The sequence below is a fragment of the Rattus norvegicus genome, chromosome 2 (assembly GCF_036323735.1).
Source record: "Rattus norvegicus strain BN/NHsdMcwi chromosome 2, GRCr8, whole genome shotgun sequence".
In the NCBI taxonomy this organism is placed as follows: domain Eukaryota; kingdom Metazoa; phylum Chordata; class Mammalia; order Rodentia; family Muridae; genus Rattus; species Rattus norvegicus.
The window spans coordinates 156,156,817-156,180,298 of NC_086020.1; the positions used below are offsets into that span (position 1 = coordinate 156,156,817).

General features: G+C 41.8%; 1 protein-coding gene across 7 annotated transcripts in view; it reads right to left on the minus strand.

The window, feature by feature from the left end:
* Positions 1 to 417: 417 nt before the first annotated feature.
* B3galnt1 (beta-1,3-N-acetylgalactosaminyltransferase 1 (globoside blood group)) overlaps positions 418 to 23,482 on the minus strand; it is a 29,804-nt gene continuing 6,739 nt past the window's right edge. For 3 of the 7 annotated variants that reach the window (XM_017590869.3, XM_017590867.3, NM_001013158.2), the window contains 2 exons: positions 5,047 to 5,111; positions 418 to 2,160 (listed from right to left, as the gene is read on the minus strand). In XM_017590869.3, the coding sequence (XP_017446358.1) occupies positions 1,131 to 2,126 (996 nt within the window). In that variant the 5' untranslated portion in view covers positions 2,127 to 2,160; positions 5,047 to 5,111 and the 3' untranslated portion in view covers positions 418 to 1,130. Of the gene's footprint in view, positions 2,161 to 4,493; positions 4,739 to 5,046; positions 5,112 to 18,544; position 23,482 lie in introns of those variants that run through there. The other 4 variants (XM_017590870.3, XM_039102289.2, XM_039102291.2 and 1 more) reach the window with 3 other exon arrangements.

Sequence of the window (23,482 nt, forward strand, 5' to 3'; positions counted from 1 at the left end):
CCTGGAATCTGGGGACTTTAGGAACCTCACACAAGGAAGCACCAACACTGGGAAAGCACGGACTTCAGTCAGGCTCTGCTTCAGACTCCTGTCTCCACGGTGAGCTGGTAACAACACAAATGGCGTTTCTGCCTTTTAAAATCCTTTACTGACAAATCGATTACTCAGTGGAAAACACACACTGGGTACCCGGGTTAACGATGCAGCTTGGACCCTCCATCTTCCCTTTCTGACTCCCACACTGCAACAGGAAACACTGGGACTGTCCTAGCTTTCCGTACCTTTAGCAACTGCTCTGCCTGGCAGTCTCTATTATTCCCAAATTCTTTGAAGGATAATGAGACAGACGAAGTGACATCTAGAAACACTGACTATGGTTTTGTTTTGTTTTGTTTTTTAAAAAAAACTGTACAAAGCTCAAATTTTTTTTGCTTTAATTCTCCATATGTTTACAGTGCAACAAAGTTCAACAAACTACTGACAGTAATAACCTAGGACGTCACAGTAATGGGACTTTCAGAATTAAACTGCTCAGTACAGTAAATAAAACAAAGCTCAAATGCGAAAGGCAATTCACTATAGACTGAAACCATCATAACATTTAAACACTTAGAAAGTTGAAATAACATTAAATAATAATTGACTTGGTACCTCTGCAGTCCATATCATTCAGTACCTTGCAAAGGAAACAATACAAATGAATTTTTTCAATATAACTTCAGTAAAGCTTTTTACAAGAAATATGTATGTGTATATCTTTTAATAATAACCACCTAAGATATGCACTGAACCACTGTGACTAGACTATCTAATAAGTACAACTCCACACTATCTTCTGGCTGTGGAATGGTTAGTTTTTCTTTCAGGGAAATCTTAAGAAATTCTAATCTACAGCCTGAGTCATCCAGACTGTCTGACCGTTTGATTTTATTAGCAAAACCATTCATTTGCTTGATGTTTGACTCCTGATCATCACTTTTAAAGGATCCAAGTTAAACAAATACTGTAAGTTCAGGCCTTGGCGCTCCAGTCTAGGTAGGCTCCGTGAGTGACGTCCAGGCAAGCCTGCAGTGCTAACTCTGACTCTTTCTGCATAGTGCCTTCCTCCTCCTGCCGGATGACATAAGGGCTTAGTAGTGGCAGGTGGTGTTCCTCAGCATGACCTGCCAGAAGGTGATGATCTCCTTGGAGGAAAAGCCATGGGCTGCAATCACCCGTCTCAGCTGACACACGTCCAAGTGTATTCTGAACAGGAAGAAAAGATTTGTGTCTTCTGGAATATGAATGTCCACTTTTAACAAATTCAGACAGATGCCGACATAGACATCCTCAAACTTGATGGGTTTCACGTGGCCCATCATCTCGTAGATCTTCGGCACCAGGTCGCCGGACATGATGTAGCCCAGCCCACTGCAGTAGGGAGGGAACACCTTGAACGGGTATTCTTGGTATGAAATGTGGTTTTTATGGAAAAACCCTCTATAGGAATAGTTTTCAATTAGAGGATAGCCTGTGAAAAACTTCTCTGAGTGGTTTAGGTTTAAAAGATACTTGACTAAATTGCCCGTGTTGATGAAAACATCGGTGTCTGTTTTCATGACATACTTGGCATTGGGGCAAAATTCAATTACCCACCTGAAAGCCATAATGGTTTTCAAGGTCAAGTTATTGTAGGTATCTAAAAAGTCTTGCCGTATAATGTCGCCATAGAGAGCATGTTCATCCTCCAAGGACAATGCTAATACCTTGTCTTCCCTTTCAGCCTCCTGGCCAAGTAAGAAAAATGTAAGAACCTCGTGTCCCCACCAGGTTTTTTTCTCGCCCCAAGTAACTCTAATGGCTTGTCTGGCTTTCACATCTGAGGGACGAGAGGTCACCAGGATGACCAGGAATGGGTTTTGTTGAGAGCAGTTCGAATGTTCCCTGAGTGTGAATTGAAAGTCTTGTCTGTAAATTGGCTCATACTCATAGAAGTACATCCAGTTCACACGCTCAATCACATTGTAGTGGGGAAGGCTGAGGTACCAGATCACCAGGAAGCTCAGCAGGGACAGCAGCAGGAGGCTCCATTTGAGGGATCTCAGTGACATCCTATTGGGAATGGCAGTCAAGACAGCCGGGGCCATCCACAGCAGCAGAGAAGTACAGAAGGCACAGGTCCTACAAGATGGAGCAAAGGCTGTGTGAGTGTCCACCGCCCTAACACACATCAGTTGATGTCATATTTAATGCACATAAAAAAAAAATCACCATCCAGAGGTGCACATCAAGACCCGGATTAAAACAGGACCAGGAATCATTTTCAAACAACACCTCTCATTCTACAGAAATAACTGTAAATCCTAGCTACTTGGGAAAATTCGGCAAGAAGATCACAAGTTCAAGGCCAGCCTAGGTGACTTAGAGAGACCCTGTCTCAAAATTAAAAGTAAAAAGGAAGATGGGAAGGGAAAAAAAGAAAGAAAGATGGGAGCTGAAAACATTGCACAAATGCGTAAGAGCATGGAATCTCTGTCTTTGTGTTTGGCTCATTTTGTTCCATTTACGTTGCATCGAATGCCAGGATTCTAGCGTGGGATAGCTGGGTAATACTGCACTTGCAGACTACTGCATTGCTCTAGTCCTCTCATCCATCGCTGGAGTCTCTAACTGAGTCTGTATCCTGGCTACTACGCTGCAAAATAAGTAAGCAGGTCTCACTTGTCTTTGAATGTATTCTAAGCAGGGTTTCTAGACTATCCAGCACCAGCAACACCACTGTTACCAATTTATCCTATAAAAATGATTCAGAAAACTGTGTGGGTCCTTTATAATACAAAAAGAAAAAACACCATGATTTAAAAGTCTATCATTAGAAAATCTTTGATATGAAATTATAGCTCCATCATTCAACAGGATATGTTCACTCATTACTTGAAATTTTGTTTCCCATAATTTCTTCACTGGAGCAATGAACATGATATATGCCTCCTTTGAAAAGACGGAGTAATAAAAGCCAGTGAATTCTACGTGCACAGATGCAGAGCAAGGGATCCTCAGGGATGTGTTTGACCAAGTCACTGCTTATGTCTTTGGGGTAGCCAGAAGATCTTTCTCTTACCTTCTGTATCACTAGATTACAAAGGCATTGGTTTCGATTTCCTGTCTCACTTTGTAAATAAAAAGAGCCAAAAAGCTAGATTTTGTGCCTGCATGGTGCCAAGTTCCACTAAGTGGAGATGGCTCCTATGCTAGGGGTTGGGAGCCTAAGTGTTAGCCTGTCCTAGCTTTCCCCCAGAGGTGTGACCATGTACAATTCAAACAGTCTCTCAGTTAATATTCTAAATTATTTGAATAGGCATCATTTTAACCCACAGAATGCTTGGAGAAGCTCATTTGGAGCTTCAGATGTCATACAGTAGGCTGCAGCAAACATTCACCATCACGCCTGGCTCAAAGAGGCGGGTTTACTGTACCTACTTTATAAGTGGATTTTAGAGAATTCACATGAAATACAAAGAGTATTTTCAAAAGTACTAGGACTCACAGAGATCCACCTGTGTCTGCCTGTCCTCTGCTTTCAGCTCCAGAGTTCTGGGGTCAGAGGCATGTGCCTCCATGCCTGGCTAGTGAGGATCTATTTTAATAGGAAGGACACTAATTTAAGAAGGAATGGAATGTAAGCCGCAAAGGTGAAGCAGGAGAATTAAAACAAACCGTGGACTCGTAGTCACAGCTACAAGACAGGAAAAAGACAGCCAAGACAAAATTAGGTTTATCCATGCAGTGAAAAACAGTGTAAAGCTAGAGCCATAGGTCACGACCTGCGGGTCACGACCTCTCTGGGAATAGAAGGACCTTTTCATAGGGGTCGCCTGAGACCATTGGCAGGCATTGATGTTTACATCACAATTTCTTTTTTTGTTTGTTTTGTTTTGTTTTTGTTTTTTTACATCACAATTTCTAATGGCAGCAAGATTACAGATATGAAGTAGCAATAAAAATAACGTCGTGGTTGGGGGCCACCATAGCATGAGGTGTCAAAGCATTATGAAGGCTGCTTGAGTCAGATGACGGCTAAGTCAGCTGGTTAAGTGTTTGTCATGCAAACACAGGAGCCGGACTCACAAAAGCTAGGTCCTCAAATAACATATTCCCATCATCCTGTCGCTGGGAAGGCAGACACAGGAGCATCTCTGGAGCTTGCTGGCTGGTGAGGCTTGCCCCATCAGTGAGCTCCAGACTCAGTGAGAGACAGTCTCAAAGAGTAACTGTGGAAGGCAATACTGTAATTCAGTGGTAGATTGCCTGCTGAGCGCCAAGGGCCCAAGTTCACTTCCCCGTCCTAAAATCAAAATAAAACAAGATTTCTGGGGGGGAAAGATGAAGTAGAAAATGACTGAGGAAGACACTTGATGCCACCTTCTGGCTTTCATACACATATACACTAGCACCTGCCTCTCTGTAAACACTCACACAAACAAGTACACACACACAAAGTAAAATGAACATACCAGGTAAAATGACAAGGTGGTAGGCTGCGGAGATGACTGGCTTGGTAAAATGCTTGCCATGCAAGCAAGATGACCCACGTTCAGATTTTCAGCACTCACATAGATGCCAAGCATGGTGGCCCGTGCCTGCAACACCACTGGGGTGGGGATAGCTAGGTAAAGACCCTGGCACTTGCTAGCCACCCAGTAACAACATTGGTGAGCTCTAGGTTCAGTGAGAGTATGTCTCAAAAACTATGGAGAGAAACTGAAAGTCCTGATGTTGACCTCTAGTCTCCATACACCCGAAAGCACGCCACACCACACACACACACACACACACACACACACACACACACACACACACACACACACACTCTCCTTCAGTAAGAAGAATTAAAAATAAATAAGCCCCTAGCATAACCAGTAGAGGATAACTGAGTTGAATAAAGTTAAAAAGCATGTATTAATGGGAAGATAAAGAAAGCGAAGGAAAGCAGAGAAAATGTGTGGCAAACAGAAAACACAAAGGACGGCTGCTATAAACATACATCATTAGGGGAGGCCAGCTTACCTTAACCACAGGGGCTTCACAGCTTGGCCTAAATTTTTGCCATATGCTACTTAGAAGGCTCACACCTAAAACAAAAAAACACAAAGTGTTTAAAAGTTAAGAAACAGGAAAGTATGTACCAGGAAAATGGCAACCAACTACCTAGGACTATTGTCTATAGCTAACCATTCCTATCATGTCTTTTAAGTAAGTAGCATTTAAAAAAAAACAAAGAAAATCTTGTTGCTAACAAGATTTCTATTTGAAAGATCTCTTTATACCACTGTGTTTTATGTTTGCCTGCATTTGTGGATATGACTGCAAGCACCTGTGAAGGTCAGAGTTCAACAAAAGCACTCAAAAATGTAACAATCATTAAGAAACATAGTAAAAATTAGCATCAGAGACTGACCCACAGAGACTTTCTCAGAGGTCCTGATGGGAGGACAAAGGGAGCTTTAGTCCCGTGTCCTTGCCTATGAGCAGGCTCTGCAAAGCTGGTTGGGGCTGGAGCAGTGCCTGGAAGGAGTCAAGGTTGCAGCTTCTGGGAACTCAACCCTTCCCCCTGAGCTGTGTGAGGTATTCCACCTTCTCTTTACCAACACTGTCTAATTTAGCTCTCTGCTGACCTTGGCCATGTTTCCTCCTGGAAATAGTATATATGATACAAGAAGCTTGGCTTCTTAATAAACTTGCTTGAGTCAGGTATGGTGATGCACACCTTTAATACCAGCGCCCTGGAAGCAGAGGCATGGGGATCTGAGTTTCAGGCCAACCTGATCTATGTAGTGGGTTCCAGGACCGCTGGGGTTTGCCCTGGAGTTATCTGTATCTTGATGCTAATTCCACTGCCCCAAGGACGGCTGCCTAGTCAGGACTCAGGTGACTTCACCAGAACCTTCCCCCATTTAAACTGTAAAGTACAGGTGAGGGCAGGAACAGGATAGAAGGAGGCCTGTCATTGGAGGAGAAGGAAGGGTGGGCGGGAGAAGAGTGTGAAGGAAGAGGAGGAGACTGGGATGGAGGAAGAAGAGAGGGAGAGAAGCAGTAGACAACATGGAAGGTGACGTCGTTAAGATTCCGGGACTTAGAGGAAGGACTGAAGAGCTGAGGGGCTGGCAACCCCATAAGAACAACAGTGTCAACCAGCCAGAGCTCCCAGGACTAAACCGCTACCCACAGACTACACACGGACTGACCCGGGCTCCAGCTGCATATGCAGCAGCGAAGAGCCTTGTGGGGCACCAGTGCAGGGGAAAGCCCTTGGTCCTGCCGAGGTTGGACCCCAGTGCAGGGGAATACGGGGGGCAGTAAGCAGTAAGGAGAATGGATGGGGGACACCCATATGGGGGAGGGGGAAGGGGAGGGGAACACCCATATGGGGGAGGGGAGGAAGGGGAGGGGAACACCCATATGGGGGAGGGGAGGAAGGGGAGGGGGACTTCTGGACAGGAAACCGGGAAGGAAAATAAAATTTGAAATGTAAGTAAAGAAATATATCTAATAAAAAATTAAAAAAAAAGATTCCACGCTGTACCTTTACAGGCTGTTATGAATGTTCTTAAGGGATGGATGGTACTGGGCTTTGTATGTTTAGGTGGGCAATTATATCGTATCAATTGGGTCAAAGGTTATTGTGTTGTGTGTTCTTTCATGTGTAGATTTAAGTGTAATGGAGTGTGGGGCGGCTGGTCTGGGCTGCCACGGAGTTGGGATGTGTGTTTCTGGCATGGAAACCTGCCTTGGGAACTAGATAGGTAGAGAGATTGCTGCCGGCTCAGAGAGAGGCCTTCTGCAGTGTGATGTGGGATGGAGCAAAGCGGGTGAGAGGCTTTGCTGACTGAGACTTAAGATATCCAGCAGACATCTTGGGGCACTGCAGTGTAAACCTAATGGGGAGAGAATACAGAGAAAAATCTCTCTTGAAAAGGAAAACAAAATAAAAAAGAAAAAAAAACGAAAACTTGCTTGGCATTGGTCATGAGCTTATGCAAGTCCTGGTCCCAGTTATTGCTTCTGCTCTGTTTTTTCCATTTCTCATACACACACACACACACACACACACACACACACACACACACCCCTCACCATGTGGGACACTTACTCCTGCTGGTTCAGGACATCGCCGTATGGAAGCAAAACCTGAAACATCTGCTTATAAATCAATCCCACACCATCCCACCTCCCACATTCTGGGTGACACAAGATTTTCCCTGTATCTATTAAGTGCTATGATCTCAAGTTTGTCCCCACCAAAACCCATGATGGGCCCCAATGTGATGGAGTTTGCGAAGTAGTAAGGGGAAAGGGCTCTGCCCTCACAGAGGAATTGATACAGTTCCTAACAAAATGGACCAGTCACCTCAGGTTAGCTGTTACAAAGCCGGCCTGGCAGGTCCCGTGAGCCCCTCTTGCAGATGAGCGCCTGTGCACATCTTTGTACATCTTATCTCTTTCCACTTTATGTGGAACAGCATACAAACCCTCTTGAGAAGCCAACACGTGGCACCACGCTTTCTGTTTCCAGTCTCATGGGCTAAACCTATCTGTTTCTTAAGGGTGACCTAGCCACAATTTTTTTTGTTCTGGCAACAGAAAACAGCTAAGTGTGTGTGTGTGTGTGTGTGTGTGTGTGTGTGTGTGTGTGTGTGTGTGTCAAAGGAAAGTAAGGATGAATGGAATGTTGCAGATTAGACTGGTAATTTTTTTAATATTAAAATTCCATTTATTTGCTTGTTTTGCTTGTACATACACACTTGGGAACTGGAGAACAGCTTCCTGGAGCTGGTAGAGAAGTGGATCCTGGGAGTGAGTTCATGTCATCAGGCTTGGTGACAAATGCCTTTACCCACTAAACTACCTCAATGGCCCAATAATCCTTTTTTAAAATTTGAGAATTCATACATGAATACTGTATGTACATAATATCCACCCCTTCCTCTCCCCTCCTCCCATGTTCTCCTCACTCACTCCTCAAATTGACCTCTATATATATACTATATACTATATACTATATACTATATATATGTAATATATTATACATATATACACATTATACACACACACACACTGTTAAGTCTGTTTTAGTGTTGCCTGTTTGCATACATATTTAAGGGTACCCATGTATGACTGGATAACCTATAAGATGGCTTATCCTTGGAGGAGACATTTCTTAGCAGTAATTAATTTATAGTTCTTCATGTAAGAGTAGAGTTTTGTGAGATTTCCCCTGTGTGTTGGCATGTCAGCTGGTGTTGGTATTATGTAGGTCATGTTTAGGAGACTATATTGAGATGTCAGGGTGCAGTTTCCCTGTCATATATGGAAGGCATTTTCTTACAGCAGTTCTGGTCCTCTGCCTCTTGCAATCTTTCCTCCCCTTCTGTGATACTTAGACCCTTACATTAAAAGGTTGCATTGTAGATGTATCAATAATTCTGACCTGATAAAAAATATTTAACACCTTTTATCCAATAAAAGTGAAAAGAAATACAGTCGGCCTTCTGCACCCACAAATTCAGCCAACTGCAAGAAGCAATGAAAATGCTGGTGCTGGCAGCAAATGCGCGTAAGTTAAGGTAAGAGGGAGTTAAAGGTAGGAGGATTGAGATTTTGAGACAATTCTCAGGTATACAGTGAATTTAAGCATACTAATGTCAACCAGAACAAAAGGAAACATCCTTTGATACAAACAATGTACTAACAACCATGTGACTACTCCACTATAAAGTCGAGTGTTGTTACATACATTAGATGTAAGAATTCCTGACATATGTACGAAACTCCAAAAATGCTAATTAAAAGAACATTCTATATTCTAATTAAATGCAACATTCTATATTGCTGTATTTGCATAAACTATACAGGAAGTAAAGAGTCTATAGCCATGGGAAGTAAGGGTTAGGGCTCTACTGCTGTAATAAAACACCAAGGCCAAAAACCAAGTGGGGAGGGAAGGGTTTACTTGGCTTACACTTCCATAGCACTGTTTATCATGGAACTCAAATAGGGCAGGATCCTGGAGGCAGGAAATGGCGCAGAGGCCATGGAAGGGTACTGCTTAATAGCTTGCTCCTCATGGTTTGCTCAGCCTGCTTTCTTATAGAACCCAGGACCCATGGATAGCACCACCCAAAATGGGTCAGTCCCTCCCCCATCAATCTCTAATAAAGAAAATGCCTTAGAGGTGGATCTTATGGAAGCATTTTCTCAAATGATATTCCCTCCTTTAAGATAGCTCTAGCATGTGTCAAGTTGACATAAGACTAGCTAGCATGTCTAGCCTCATACAGTGAGTGTGGGGTCAGAGACTAACATGAAAGGCTTGAGGACATTGAGGGGTGATGACAGTGTTCAGGATGTACTAGTGGAGATGGTTATACAGCACTAGACTTAGTAACGCCACTGTACTGTATACCTGAAAAAAACTCATGACTGTATAAATGACATAGCAATAAGGCTGTTAAAATCCATTTCTTGTTTTTAAAAGCCGTACATTGGTGTACTTAGGAGTAGAGAGCCAAGATACCGGTGTTTAGTTTTGACTAGTTCAGTAATAAGATAAGTAGAGTTAGATTCCCTTCTGCGCATACTTTTCTAATGGAGTACAAAATGGTAAGAACTCTACAGAGAACTATGGAGTCTATTCTTTTGTCGCTGGTTTCAATTGTATCTCCCACAGTTTCATGTGTCTGAAATTATGTGTTTTTACAGCATAATTCACTGCAACACTACTCTAGAAAATAACTACAAAACCAACGCTATCACCAAAGAGGATGTATAACGCATGTATCCATGGTGGAATCTTACACAGCTATTATAAACAGAAAGAAAATAGCAATGATGCCATGTGCATGCTGGTATGAGAGGATGTCTAGACAATAGGAAGCAAAGGACTTAGAGATGAAATAAACAATACTAACTTTTTCTTCCAGAAAAATACATTTGTTCTATTTCCTTTTTTTTTTTTCCAATAAAAAAGGAAAGTCTATTTTGTTGGAAATTCAAATGGCTACTCCAGCTTGTTTCTTGGGACCTTTTGCTTTAAAATTTTTTCCCTTCCTTTTACTTTGAGGCAAAGTCTGTCTTTGACTCTGGTGTGTATTTCCTGTATGCAGCAAAATGCTGGATCCTCTTTATGTATCTAGTCTTTTTGTCTGTCTTTTTATTAGGGAATTGAGTCCATTGATATTGAGAGCTATTAGGGACCAATGATTGTTGCTTCTTGTTATTTTTGTTGTTAGAGGTGGAATTATGTTTTTGTGTCTCTCTTCTTTTGGGTTTGTCATGAAAAGACGACTTTCTTGCTTTTTTTAGGGTGTAGTTTTCCTCTTTGTGTTGGACTTTTTCTTCTATTATCCTCTGTAGGGCTGGGTTTGTGGAAAGATATTGTTTAAATTTGTGTTTGTCTTAAAATACCTTGGTTTCTCCATCTATGGTAATTGTGAGTTTTGCTAGGTATAGTAGCCCAGTCTGGTATTTTTGTTCTCTTAGGGTCTGTATGATATCTTTCCAGGATCTTCTGGCTTTTAGAGTCTCTGTTGAGAAGTCTGGTGTCATTCTGATAGGTCTGCCTTTATTTGTTACTTGACCTTTTTCCTTTACTGCTTTTAATATTCTCTCTTTGTTCTGTGCATTTGGTGTTTTTGTGTGACAAGAGGAATTTCTTTTCTGGTCCAATCTATTTGGAGTTTGGTAGGCTTCCTGTATATTTATGGGCTTCTCTTTCTTTAGGTTAGGAAAGTTTTCTTCTATAATTTTGTTGAAGATGTTTGCTGGCCCTTTGTGTTGGGAATTTTCACTGTCTTCTATACCTATTATTCTCAGGTTTGGTTTTTTCACTGTGTCCTGGATTTCTTGAATGTTGTGAAATAGGAGCTTTTGACTTTTTGTATTTTCCTTGACTGTTGTGTGGATGTCCTTTACTCTATCTTCTGCTCCTGAGATTCTCTCTTCTATTTCTTGCATTCTCTTGGTAATGATTACATCTGTCACTCCTATTCTCTTTATTAGGTTTTCCGTCTCCAGGGCTGTCTCCCTTTGTGATTTCTTTAATGATTCTCTTTCCATTTTTACATCCTGTTCAGTTTGTTCAATTCCTTCACATGTTGATTGTGTTCTCCTGTATTTCTTTAAAGGATTATGCTTTTCCTCTTTAAGGGTTTCTACTTGTTTACTTGTATTCTCCTGTATTACTTTTTTTTTCTGTTCTATTTTTTTTAAATTTAGAGAATACTTTATTAGTTTTTGTAATCAAACCCACGTAGATAAGACCTTACATATTTAATACAGTGTGTTACCCCTGTACAAATGGAAAAAACTTAAGTTCAACATTTCTAGACCAATATGGCTGTTAATTTCTGTACAGTGCCAACTCAACACAGTAAATGGGGATACTTTTTTCCAAAGTTGACAGCACAGCTAAAGTTTCAAAAAATTCAAATTATATATCTGTATATATATATATATATATTTATATTTATATTTATATAAAAAGACCAATAATAGCAGTGTGTTATGCATCAACATCAGCAACAGCTTTTCCAGGTTCTGCAGTCATCTGAACAAAACTGTAGAGACATCCAGCACACTCCATTAAAAAAAAAAAAAAAGTAAAAAAACAAAACCCGAGAAAACAGCACAGTTCTGTTACTCTTGTGGTACCTGGCACCATTTTTTTTTTTAAATTAGCTTCTCAATCATCATCTGGAAAGAAAACATTCTGAGCAACATCATTAAAAACAGCTCTGATAAAGCACGGTCACTACTACGTATCATAAAGCAGGTACAAGCTATTTTACATCCACAGAGGTATGATACAGTACTGTCCTACATCTATAATACTAGCGGATACAATTTAAAAGGCATTATTTGAGACTTGATTCTACTTTTCCAGCAGAGGTCCCAAAGGATGGTGTGACACAGCTTTGTAAAGAAACATACTCTAGACAGGATTTCCTTTCACTAGTGGCACAGTTCTAAGGATTCATTCTCTCCATGAATGTCAGCTAAAACCGTTATTAAAAAAATGAAATATCCCTAGAACAAAACCGTATAACCACTGGATTCACATGAAGATGACCTAGTGGAGACAAGCTGGACCTCACCTTACCAACAAGCTATCAAATCTGTTATGTTTAAACAGTGAGACCTCCAAGGAAGGAGATGCCAAGTAGTGCTTCAAAGCTTCGGACCACAATCAAACACAGCATCCTTTTCAACAGAAGCAGAAGCTCATCTGAATATGCTCAAGGATGCTGACATCAACATTTAATCATCTCCTCACTCATCCAGGAAGAAGGGGAGATCAGTTACTACTGTACTTTATTGTGTTCAACCAAATCACCATGTTACAAAAATAGCAAGCTGCCATAATAAAAAATAAGGCTCCTCTATCCAGCACCAGATAGCATCATTTTACTTTCAAGCCTAGAAATTACACACTTGTATATAAACCAACCGAAGATGAGGATTGAGAGTTCATCTTGGTGGATTTTTCCTTTGATGAATATGAAGTGTCCTTCCTTATCTTTTTTGATGACTTTTAGTTGGAAATTGATTTTATTTGATATTAGAATGGCTACTCCAGCTTGCTTCTTCTGACCATTTGCTTGGAAAGTTGTTTTCCAGCCTTTCACTCTGAGGTAATGTCTGTCTTTGTCTCTGAGGTGTGTTTCCTGTGGGCAGCAAAATGCAGGGTCCTCATTGCCTATCCAGTTTGTTAATCTATGTCTTTTTATTGGGGAGTTGAGGCCATTGATGTTGAGAGATATTAAGGAATAGTGATTATTGCTTCCTGTTATATTCATATTTGGATGTGAGGTTATGTTTGTGTGCTTTTCTTCTCTTTGTTTTGTTGCCAAGATGATTAGTTTCTTGCTTCTTCTAGGGTATAGCTTGCCTCCTTATGTTGGGCTTTACCCTTTATTATCCTTTGTAGTGCTGGATTTGTAGAAAGATATTGTGTAAATTTGGTTTTGTCATGGAATATCTTGGTTTCTCCATCTATGTTAATTGAGAGTTTTGCAGGATACAGTAACCTGGGCTGGCATCTGTGTTCTCTTAGGGTCTGTATGACATCAGTCCAGGATCTTCTGGCCTTCATAGTTTCTGGCGAAAAGTCTGGTGTGATTCTGATAGGTCTGCCTTTATATGTTACTTGACCTTTTCCCCTTACTGCTTTTAATATTCTTTCTTTATTTTGTGCGTTTGGTGTTTTGACTATTATGTGACGGGAGGTGTTTCTTTTCTGGTCCAGTCTATTTGGAGTTCTGTAGGCTTCTTGTATGCCTATGGGTATCTCTTTTTTTAGGTTAGGGAAGTTTTCTTCTATGATTTTGTTGAAGATATTTACTGGTCCTTTGAGCTGGGAGTCTTCACTCTCTTCTATACCTATTATCCTTAGGTTTGATCTTCTCATTGAGTCCTGGATTTCCTGTATGTTTTGGACCAGTAGCTTTTTCTGCTTTACATTATCTTTGACAGTTGAGTCAATGATTTCTATGGAATTCTCTGCTCCCGAGATTCTCTCTTCCATCTCTTGTATTCTGTTGGTGGAGCTTGTATCTACAGCTCCTTGTCTTTTCTTTTGATTTTCTATGTCCAGGGTTGTTTCCATGTGTTCTTTCTTGATTGCTTCTATTTCCATTTTTAATTCCTTCAACTGTTTGATTGTGTTTTCCTGGAATTCTTTCAGGGATTTTTGTGATTCCTCTCTGTAGGCTTCTACTTGTTCTCTAAGGGAGTTCTTTATGTCTTTCTTAAAGTCCTCCAGCATCATGATCAAATATGATTTTGAAACTAGATCTTGCTTTTCTGGTGTGTTTGGATATTCCGTGTTTGCTTTGGTGGGAGAATTGGGCTCCGATGATGCCATGTAGTCTTGGTCTCTGTTGCTTGGGTTCCTGCGCTTGCCTCTCGCCATCAGATTATCTCTAGTGTTACTTTGTTCTGCTATTTCTGACAGTGGCTAGACTGTCCTATAAGCCTGTGTGTCAGGAGTGCTGTAGACCTGTTTTCCTGTTTTCTTTCAGCCAGTTATGGGGACAGAGTGTTCTGCTTTCGGGCGTGTAGTTTTTCCTCTCTACAGGTCTTCAGCTGTTCCTGTGGGCCTGTGTCTTGAGTTCACCAGGCAGGTTTCTTGCAGGGGAAAAGTTGGTCCTACCTGTGGTTCCAAGGCTCAAGTTTGCTCGTGGGGTACTGCCTAAGTCCTCTCCGCGGTGGCAGCAACCGGGAAGATCTGCGCCGCTCTTTCCGGGAGCCTCCGTGCACCAGGGTTCCAGATGACGTTTGGTGTTTTCCTCTGGCGTCTGGATGTGCAGAGTGCAGTCTCTTCTGGTTTCCCAGGCGTGTCCGCCTCTCTGAAGGTTTAGCTCTCCCTCCCACGGGATTTGGGTGCAGAGAACTGTTTATCCGGTCTGTTTCCTTCAAGTTCCGGCGGTGTCTCAGGCGCAGGGGTCCTGCCGCTCCCGGGCCCTCCCCTACGGGAACCCAGAGGCCTTATACAGTTGCCTCTTGGGCCAGGGATGTGGGCAGGGGTGGGCAGTGTTGGTGGTCTCCTCCGCTCTGCAGCCTCAGGAGTGCCCACCTGATCAGGCGGTGAGGTCTCTCTCCCACGGGGTTTGGGAGCAGAGAGCTGCTGCGGGCCGGGATCCGAGGGTGTGGGACTTCCGGTAAACACCCTAACTTTCTTTTTACATTTATTTCTCATGTGTGTGCATTCAAATATATGTCTGCGGCAAGTGGCGCCCGAACAGGGACCCTTGGACAGGTTATTCTTTCTTCCCCCCTACTCTTCTTTTTTCTCAGAGAACGGATAGGCTCTCACCGAGGGAAATGCAGTCCCGCCAGCAAAGGTAGGCTGGTTAAGGGCGAGAAATCAAAGTGAAATCATGGGGCAGTCTGGCTCAAAAGGTAAAAGATTATTTTTATCAGTCCTAAAACACATGTTGGCGCAACGGGGGCTAAAAGTCTCAGGTGACACAGCCTTGGAGTTTTATGACTTTCTTATGAAGGTTTCACCTTGGTTCCCTAAGGATGGAAGTCTCACTCTCCCTGATTAGAAGAGAGTAAAAAAAATTACTGCTAATGCTGTCTTGGCATGGCGAGCCATTCCTCCTCCTGGGACCTTATCAGGGATAAGACAATCTATCAGACATTTGTCTCACGATTGGAGGAGACAATAAGTAGGATGCTGCCCCCCAGTGAGGGGACAGACATTATATTAAAACAATTAACATGGGAAAATGCCAAATCATTATGTCAGGTTGATCAGACCTATAAGAAAATCAGGGAGTCTTCAAGACTATATAAAGGCCTGTATGGACGCCTCACCAGCAGTGGTACAGGGAATGGCCTATGCTGGAGTGACGAAAGGTAACAGTTTGGCGCCTTTGTAAAACAGACATATAGAGGTTGAAAATACAGACTTCCACCCACATACTTTGACTGTGGGAACAGTACAAAAAATGGGTGTTAATCCCAGAGGCTTAAAGCTTCAATTGTTATGGCAAATGGATGTTACTCACATGCCTGAGTTTGGAAGGCTTTCCTATGTACATGTCACTGTAGACACATATTCACATATGATTTATACATCAACAAGAACAGGGGAAGCAGTAAAAGATGTTATTCAACATTTATGTGCTAGCTTCACTTATATGGGAAGAACCAAAAAGCTGAAGACAGACAATGCTCCAGCCTATATTTCAAAATCCTTAAAGAAATTTTTGACCACATGGGACATAAAACATAGCACTAAAATTCCATATAATCCTCAAAGACAAACAATTGTGAAGAAAGCACATCAGACATTAAAAGCTCAAGTACAGAGATTAAAAAATGCTAATTCATATCTTTCTCCTCACCACTTATTAACTCATGCTTTGTTTGTTCTAAATTATTTAAACACAAATATAGAAGGAATAACTCCTGTTACAAGACATGCTAAAACAGGAAGTACAATTCCCAAACCTCTGGTTCTGTAGAAGAAATTACTCTTGGGAGCCTAAAAGGGCCCCAATATTTTAATTGCCTCGAGACGAGGCTATACTTGTGTGTTTCCACAGGATACAGACTCCCCAAACTGGGTGCCCGACAGAATCATCAGACCGGCCCTGAGTTCAGCTGTCGAAAAGAGGACACAGACAAAAACAGACTCTATAAAAAAACCCAAACAGATTGCAGACTGGTACAACCATTCTGGAAATCAGTCTGGAGGTTCCTCAGAAAATTGGACATTGAACTGCCTGAGGATCCAGCTATACCTCTCTTGGGCATATACCCAAAAGATGCTCCAACATATAAAAAAGATACGTGCTCCACTATGTGCATAGCAGCCTTATTTATAATAGCCAGAAGCTGGAAAGAACCCAGATGCCCTTCAACAGAGGAATGGATACAGAAAATGTGGTACATCTACACAATGGAATATTACTCAGCTATCAAAAACAATGACTTTATGAAATTCGTAGGCAAATGGTTGGAACTGGAAAATATCATCCTAAGTGAGGTATCCCAATCACAGAAAAACACACATGGTATGCACTCATTGATAGTGGCTATTAGCCCAAATGCTTGAATTACCCTCGATGCCTAGAACAAATGAAACTCAAGACGGATGATCAAAATGTGAATGCTTCACTCCTTCTTTAAAAGGGGAATAAGAATACCCGTGGCAGGGAATAGAGAGGCAAAGATTAAAACAGACACAGAAGGAACACCATTCAGAGCCTGCCCCACATGTGGCCCACACATATACAGCCATCCAATTAGACAAGATAGATGAAGCAAAGAAGTGCAGGCCGACAGGAGCCGGATGTAGATCGCTCCTGAGAGACACAGCTAGAATACAGCAAATACAGAGGCGAATGCCAGCAGCAAACCACTGAACTGAGAATAGGACCCCCGTTGAAGGAATCAGAGAAAGAACTGGAAGAGCTTGAAGGGGCTCCAGACCCCATATGAACAACAATGCCAAGCAACCAGAGCTTCCAGGGACTAAGTCACTACCTAAAGACTATGCATGGACTGACTGTGGACTCTGACCTCATAGGTAGCAATGAATATCCTAGTAAGAGCACCAGTGGAAGGGGAAGCCCTGCTAAGACTGAACCCCCAGTGAACTAGATTGTTGGGGGGAGGGCGGCAATGGGGGGAGGATGGGGAGGGAAATACCCATAAAGAAGGGGAGGGGAGGGATTAGGAGGATGTTTGCCTGGAAACCGGGAAAGGGAATAACACTCGAAATGTATATAAAAATACTCAAGTTAATAAAAAAAAAAAAAAAAAAAAAAAAACCAAACAGCCTTACAGAGATTTTCCCTAGAGGAGATCACAGAGAAGAACAAGTTCCCAACTCAGACACAGCTTTAAAAAAAATCATAACATCTACTCATTCTAAAATGACTGCTACTAATATTTTTCTTGTCTTATCATATAACTTGTGAAGCCTGTATTTTGTCTGGGTTTCCTCTAGATTGGATAAGAAATTTGCTGTTATATTGATTATAAAACGACCTGCTTATGTTATGCTGCCAGTATATTTGGGCTCTGATCCTTGGTTTGATAATTCTGGATTACAAGGTTTAGAAAACATTAATGACTTAATTAGACCTAAGAGATTTGTGGCTGCCTTAATTTTAGGAATTTTGATATTGATTGCTATTCTAACATCCTTTGCCGTATCCACTACAGCTTTAAAGAGATGCAGACAGCTATTTTTGTTAATGAAATACATAAAAATATTTCTGTGGCTCTGTCAACACAGCACCTTATCAATAAAAAATTAGAAACAAGAATTAATGCCTTAAAAGAGATGATTTTAGAACTAGGACAAGATGTTGATTCTATTAAGACCAGGCTAGCCTCCAGGTATTATTCTAGTTTTCATTATATCTGTGTGACTCCTTTACCTTATAATAAACCAAAAAATTAAAATAGAACTAAAGCTCATTTACTAAGAGTTTGGAAGGATACAAATATTTCTTATGATATACAACAATTACAGGAACAGATTACAGCCATGAGTCAGAGACATTTAGATGCCTAAAACGTAGATAAACTTACAACATCGTTTACTAAAAGTTTAAAAGCTTTGAACCCTATGGATTGGATTCAGTATTATATCTTCACAACCGTGGGTTTAGGGCTCGTGATTGTTATATTATTAATCTTCCCTATTCTTTTTAGACTGATCCTGAAGTCCCTCCATACCGTCAGGCGAGATATCCTAGAACTTCGTTTTAAAAACAAAAATCCAAAAATGCCACACCCACTCCAGTAGAGTCTATGTGACATCAAGCTCTTGTGCTTCGTTTCTATCCAGAACAGAGGCCTGTGCCTAGAATGGCTTGGCCTCCTGGAGATCCCTGGCAGTCTCCCTACAAATAGATGATGACCAGGGTCTATGCTTTCGGTGGAGGTCCCTTCTGTGTTCTAGCCTTGGTGATCTTGGCAACTTTAAGCCTGTCAGCAATATCTGATTTTAAGAATATAGCAGTGTGGGAAGATGGTCATGTACCTTTAGATGTTTCAGGAACTGAAAGTTCAGAGACGGAAACATCTCACAACATCATGGTCCTGATAAACTCAACGGCTGCGATGAATTCAACTGCTGTATCCATTAGCTCCCAGTAAATAGGAGAGAAATTAATTACAGTTACTAACAACATGACTGTTCCAGAAAAGCCTTTCCCCCCTTTTGGAAAAGTTTTGTTTAGCATGATTCAAAAATAATGATGATTATTTTAAAAGATCATAGACAAGTTCCAACAAGTTGAACAAACTTATCAAGAGTTAACTATGGTTACAAAAGTTTCCTTACTAATCTGAGGGGCCAAAGTATAGAGTTTAAACTTTATTATGACAAAGATAAATGATGAATACATACCTGGTGCCCACAAATCTGGCAGTATAACTGTAGTTTTTTAAACTATTGTTTGCGGCTGAGAATTGTTTCTAGACTGTACGTTCAGATTTCCTCCTTGCAAGGGACATTGGTGGGGTAATGAATTGGATGATTGCCAATTATAATATACCTGTTCTAACTGCTTAAATCTAAGCCAAGAAGTAAAGCTTTTCACAACAACACACACCTCGAGTTTGTGTCTGTCTGTCACGTCGAATCCGTTCTCTACCTGAAATCCAAGCCTTGGTCCCTCTGCTGACACACTCCCCTGGGCGTTCTACGACACTTATCGAGTCATGGAAACAAAGAATCTACTTTGGCATTCAGTGTCTCTAGCAGAGAGAAAACCTCTCAGAGAAATTAGCTTTCAGTGTCCCTAGCAGGGAGAAAACCACTCACTCAGAGATATCAGGTCTTGGGACGGTTACAGACATCCCATTAAAACAGCCTCTGTGGACTTTTTAAGTAATAGTTTGAAGTAAATGAAAATTAATTCAATTACTTTTATGTGACTCAATAAAGTTGACTGCTCATTTTCCCTCTGGTATAGCAAGTCCACTCTAGTAGAACACTTCCGTTAATGTGTACCAAGAAATGTGAAAATAGGGTCCAAGCCTTCAGGATTAAGGGATCCTCCCATAAAATAAACAGAAGGCTCATAATAGCATCAACAATGAACCACCTTACACTCTCTTATAATGTTAGGTGATAAACATCACATGTGGTCAACAGGGTAGAGAGGGAGAAATCTAGTGGAACAAGTGACCTTAGTTCTGAAAACCAAATTAGTTTGGTAATTGTCATATGTCAACCCAAATGGAGGTTTAAATTGGTATGACACTCCAAAAGAAGGTATAGTTGTCATTTCTGTCATTATCTTCTGCTGGATAAGGGCAATATCCTAACCAGGAAGCCTGTGGCAGTCTCTGGGATCAGAAACTTTGAAGGAAGATGCAGTGAGGGGGTGTCCTTTTCCATGGTCACCAAGCCAGCTACCTAATGGTTTTCCTTCAAAACTTGAGACTCTGAAATAACTTAGGAGGTGGACATCAGATCACTGTGGTTATATCCAACTGACATGGGAGCACCAAAGGACTTAAATCTCTGTTTCTGCTGACCTTTATGCAATGGAGGAATGACCAAGGGAACCCAGATATAAGGACTTTGATGCAGGACCAACAATGAGACGGTGGTATTTGGCATAGTTGTAGTCTGACTTTGTATAAGCAAGAGAGACACTGGTAAAATCATCAGGAAAATATAGTCTTTTCTTTTATATATGTATATATATATATATATATATATATATATAAAAATACTTTTAAAATATCTTGTTTACAGCTAGGAAAAGTCCTTTAATCTGATTACACTGGAGAGGATGTAGATAATAGATGGGAAAACAAAACAAAACAAGTACCTCAGACAGCCCAAGATTGTTTGGCTCTGGAGCTGTAACAGCACTGTCTTAGCCACTGTTCTGTTGCTGTGAAGAGACACCATGACCAAGGCAAGAGAAAGCTTTAAATTGGGGGTGTGTTTACAGTTTCATTACATCATAGTAGAGAGCATAGCAGCAGGTAGATGTGGAGCTGAAGAAGTAGCTGAGAGCTAAATCCTGATCTATAGGCAGGCAGCAGGCAGGCAGGCAGGCATGGACACACACACACACACACACACACACACACACACACACACACACACAGAGAAACAGAAAGACAGAAACAGGCAGATAGACAGAGACAGAGCAATGCTGGCCGACCCCCAGTGACATACCTCCTCCAACACGGCCACACTTCCTGGTAACTAAGCACCCATATATACGAGCCTCCAGGGGCCACTCTTATTCAAAGCAGCAAACTCGCCATTGAAATTCTGACAGCAGAGCTATAGACTCACTTTAGTTCTAACACAGGCACCACACAGCAGTAGCCAATGTCGTAGCAGGCACACGCTCCACTTGAAAGCAACACATAACGGCCATGAAGGAGACAGGAGCCCTAGCTGAGACTACCCAAGTTTAAATCCAGCTACCCCCAGGTGCTCCGAGTACAGCAGGCCTAAGTAATCAGATGTGGGGAACCTAATACTGTCTTTACCTGACATCCTAACAGAATCAAGATCAGCACCACTTTACCTTTGAGAAATAAACCAAGCAACTTTTTAAAACATCCCTCAAAAATAGTAGGATTTGAGAAAAATAAAGTGTGATCCTGTCCTTTTTTAAAAAGGAAAGACACTAATGAAACCGTTTGGTTGTGTTTACTTCCCAGGGACTTACTGTCAAAAACTTCCAAATTATTACTGATGGCTGTTCACCTGTCAATCTAGAGGACTGAGTTTGACAGGTATCCCAGTTAGGGATACACTACTGCTGTGATAAAACACCATGACCAAAAGCAAGTTGGGGAGGAAAGGGCTTACTTGGCTTACAATTCCACATCATAGTCCACAGCAGAAGGAAGTCAGGGTAGGATCCTGGAGACAGGAGCTAGTGTGTAGAGGCCACGGAGGAGTGCTGAATACTGGCTTGCTTACAGCCTTCTTTCTTATAGAACCCAGAAGCACCAGCCCAGGGATGGCACCACCCACAGTCAGCTGGGCCCTCCCCCATCAATTACTAATTAAGAACTCAGTCTTGTGGAGGCAATTTCTCAATTTAGGTTCTGCTTCCACCCACCCCAAGACTCTATCCTGTGTCAACTGGACCCAAAACTATCCAGCACAACGGGCCCATCCTAAGTTTATATAACAGGCCAAATTTATAAACAGATTTTGAGCAGTAAAGTAAGTTTTACAATTATTATGTAATTTATCAGGTATGTTCCAAGTAGAAATCATTTTGTAACTTTTTTTTTCATTTTTGGTGTTACAGTAGTATCCATCCAGCAAGTGATAGCTTTACCCAGTGGGAAAACATACCAACACATCTGGAGAAATCAAATCACAGGTTTAAATACTCCCATTTAGTAAAAAATTAAAACAAAATCTTCTTTTTCCTGAGACCAGCTTTTGTAAGCATTACTAAGAACCGATCAATACGTCAAGAAAATCTTATTGTTGTAAACAGAGAATCTGGCATCCATTTTATCTTGATGCTATAGAGTTTTGAATTTAGGAATTATCATTGTGTTAGAAAAAAATCTTTTAGAGACCTTTATATAAATCCTTATCTGAAACAATATGTTTTTACCAAAATATATTTTCTAGCTCACATTTAATAAGTAAAGGAGAATTCAGGAAGTCACACTGTCTCAAAGAAGTTAGTTCCAATCCCAAATACAATGTAGAAGGGCAGTGATCGTTCTCTAGGGACACAGAGTTGACAGAGTGTGCACTCACAGGATGTATTAGAACGGCCCACACGTTAAATCGGACTTTCCAACAATGGCTGTCCCCCAGTGGAAAGCCCAAAAGCTAAGTTTGCAGAGAGCTTCCTTGGGTGGGAGACTGGGGTAAAGGTGGGGGCAGAATTCAAGAAGAGGGGATTGCAGCTTTGGGTCTCTGCTGGATGTGTCCTTGAAGTAGGAAGAGGAAGAGAAAGAGATGTGGCTGAGGGTGATTGTAGGCTAAAAAGGGAATTTAGAAGTGAGTACTGAACACAAATTGGCTCTTTTAAAATGCAGCTAAAGGGATGAGTCAGGACTTACTCAGTAGGAGTGAACAGTAAGGAAGGAAGGGCTTTGCATCCTAGACTATTAGGGAAGGTGACCCATGGTTTTATGTTAGCCACACTTTGGCAGTGGGGGAGAGGAGAAGCTGTGTTTGTAAGAGGTGGAGGGAGAAGTGGCCGGTTACCTCAGGCAGGCTGGAGGCAAATCCTACTGGGGAAACAATGGAACAGGCAACCCCAAGGAGAATGCCAGTGGAGAGGAGGTGGATACCGGTGGAAGGTTGTCTAGACAGAAAGCCTCTCAGAGTGGTTAGAGAGCAGCAGCCATGAGCTGTTAGGTGATTCAGAGTGGAGCCACAGAAAGGGAACCTGAATATAAGCATCCTGGACCAGCTGCAACCTCCCTGATCTGGACAGGGCTGAGTCTGGCTGGCTGGAGAGCCGCAGCTGAGTGGCCAGGGGGAGGGGAGGCTAGGAAGTGGTGCTATGCAACAGGCACTCTTCTGCCAGCCAGAGAAATGGTTTTATGGTTTACCTTTTAGTCTGGAGCTTTAGAAAGGTGAGTGTTGAGTGGGCTGCAGAGAAGGTACGGAAGTGGAAAAGGAGCAGCAGAGAAGGCAGACAAAGGCTTAAACCAGGGAGCCTTGCAGCACCTTCCCTGTGCCAGAGGAAGAATCCAAGGCCTCTTAGAATTTGGAAGTCAGTCGACCCTCTAGCCAATGCTGGCCATAGTAGAGGTGGCACTTTGGCCAGAGCATATTCAGTAGAGCGTGAGATATTCTGACTCAATGGAGCCTTGGTTTGTTGTCTGTCTGTCTGTCTCTCTGTCTGTTTATAAAAGATTATTGGCTCCTGGAGATTTTTCCTATATACATATAAGGCATACCAAAAAGGGGATCCCCCACCTCAGTGGCTATTCCGTAAAGGGGCCTGTCATGAGG